The 1703-nt window shown below is 64.5% G+C and overlaps 2 protein-coding genes across 2 annotated transcripts in view; one reads left to right on the forward strand and one right to left on the reverse strand.

Moving 5' to 3' along the window:
• Nucleotides 1-416, forward strand: part of GAS8 (growth arrest-specific 8) — a 6917-nt gene extending 6501 nt beyond the window's left edge. The window contains exon 9 of the mRNA XM_009890334.1: nucleotides 195-416. Within this exon, the coding sequence (XP_009888636.1) occupies nucleotides 195-416 (222 nt within the window). The remainder of the gene's footprint in view (nucleotides 1-194) is intronic.
• A 517-nt stretch (nucleotides 417-933) lies between these two features.
• LOC104291146 (B-cadherin-like) overlaps nucleotides 934-1703 on the reverse strand; it is a 3275-nt gene continuing 2505 nt past the window's right edge. Inside the window, exons 6-8 of the mRNA XM_009890346.1 lie at nucleotides 1431-1518; nucleotides 1236-1393; nucleotides 934-1023 (exon numbers count right to left, since the gene is read on the reverse strand). Coding sequence (XP_009888648.1) covers nucleotides 934-1023; nucleotides 1236-1393; nucleotides 1431-1518 — 336 coding nt within the window. The remainder of the gene's footprint in view (nucleotides 1024-1235; nucleotides 1394-1430; nucleotides 1519-1703) is intronic.

Below are 1703 nucleotides of genomic sequence, written 5' to 3' on the forward strand. Positions count from 1 at the left end.
AGCGGCTTTGGGGGGGGTGGAAAAAGGGACCTTCCACTCCAGGCTGTACACAGAGCGGAGGGAAGGGAACTCACAGCAGGCCAGATGAGCTGCTTCATGCCCTGGGCCAGGGAGGACCCAGCCCAGGCTGCAGTTTCCCCTGCGAACGAAGGCATGTTGGGTTCGTCCCCCCACTGTGCAGGGGGTGCAGGTAGCCTGTGCCCAGGCGTGGAGGGGCTGGGATGGAGCTGGGTTTGGGGCTGACCAGGAGGGCATTTCTCTTGCAGGCACACAATGACATGCTGCAGACGTTCGAGGCAAAGCTGACAGCTTTTGGGATCCCCTTGGACAACCTGGGCTTCAAGCCCCTGGCGAGCCCCATGCTGGGGCAGGCGGTGGGACAGGGCCCTGCAGGACTTGTTGCTGTGCCCACCTGACGCCAGTCAGCATCGAGGGACCCACCGTGCTGGACAGGGAGCGGAGCTGTGCCCTGTTGGTGCTCCGCACCATTAAACAGACCCCAGTGAGCCTTCTGGAGGACCTGAAGGACCCTCTCTCTCCTCCCCAGAGGGGCCTTTCCCCTAGAGCAGCCCCCCAACTCCTGCCATGGGGGATGCCAGCCACAGGCAGATGCCAGCTGGGTCAGTTCTGACCAAGTGGTGCCAGTGTGGCCCTGGACCACGGCACAGCCGGGTGGCTCCTGGCATCTCACCTGCTGGACCAAGCTGGAGTAGGGAGAAGGGGCTTGTGAGGGCCCCCCCCAGCTCTCCCTGCCTCCTGGGCTGGCTCCCCTCCTTTCCCCCTCCAGCAGCCGTGCGTGTGCTGCCCTCAGGAAGGAGATTTTTTGAGACAAACGGTGCTGTTTGAAGCCTTTAATGGTGTTGGTGGAGTAGTTTCCCCCCAGCAGCTGACCTGCATCCCTGGGTAGGGAGGGGCTGGGGTTGTGCCTTTCCCTTAACTGCCGCGGTAAGTTGTGTAGGAGTAGGGGCTGATCAGCAGTGGGATGTGCAGCTTCTGGGCCGGGTCAGCGATGGTGAAGACAACCTGGGGGAAAGCAAGAAGGCAGCGGCTGGGATTCCCCTCCAGCGGGGCTCTGCTAGCTGGAGCCGGGCGCTGTGGGATGCTCAGAGCAGAGCCGGCAGTGCTGCAGGACAGAGCAGGCTCCCCACGCGAGTCTGACCATGGCACCCAGACCCTAGGGATTTGGCCACAACTGGCTCCCATGACCCCTGTCCCCTCCTCCCTGTGCTCTGTACCTCCACGAAGGGGTAGAAGCTGGTGTGCCCCAGGCCCTGCCAGTACGCTGCCGTCTCAAAGCGCAGCTTGTAGGTGCCAGCCTTGGCCTGCCCCGGAGCCAGGAGGGGCGGGCAGCGCCCGTCGTGGTCTGTCCACCTGAAAACAGAAGGAGCAAGTTCTGCCGCGGTGGCTGTCCAAAAAGTGGGCCGGTGGGCCGGCAGGCCTGGCTGCCGGCAGCCCCGTGACCGTGTTCAGCACGTGGGTGGTCAGCAAGCCATTCACCGTCTCGGACATGCCTTCGGCCTGGGGCAGAGGAGTAAGCAGGGCTGAGACATGTTCCGGCAGCACCGTCTGCCTCCCCCCTCTGCCATGCTGTGGCAGGCAGTGCCGCAGTCAAGCCCCCAAGTGCCCCCACCCTTGGCCACCCTGCCTTTGTGCCCCCTCCCCACAGCCCCTGGGCCACCAGCCGCGCAGCTGGGGCTGTGCCA

Source organism: Charadrius vociferus, unplaced genomic scaffold, assembly GCF_000708025.1.
Source record: "Charadrius vociferus isolate BGI_N301 unplaced genomic scaffold, ASM70802v2 scaffold358, whole genome shotgun sequence".
NCBI lineage: Eukaryota > Metazoa > Chordata > Aves > Charadriiformes > Charadriidae > Charadrius > Charadrius vociferus.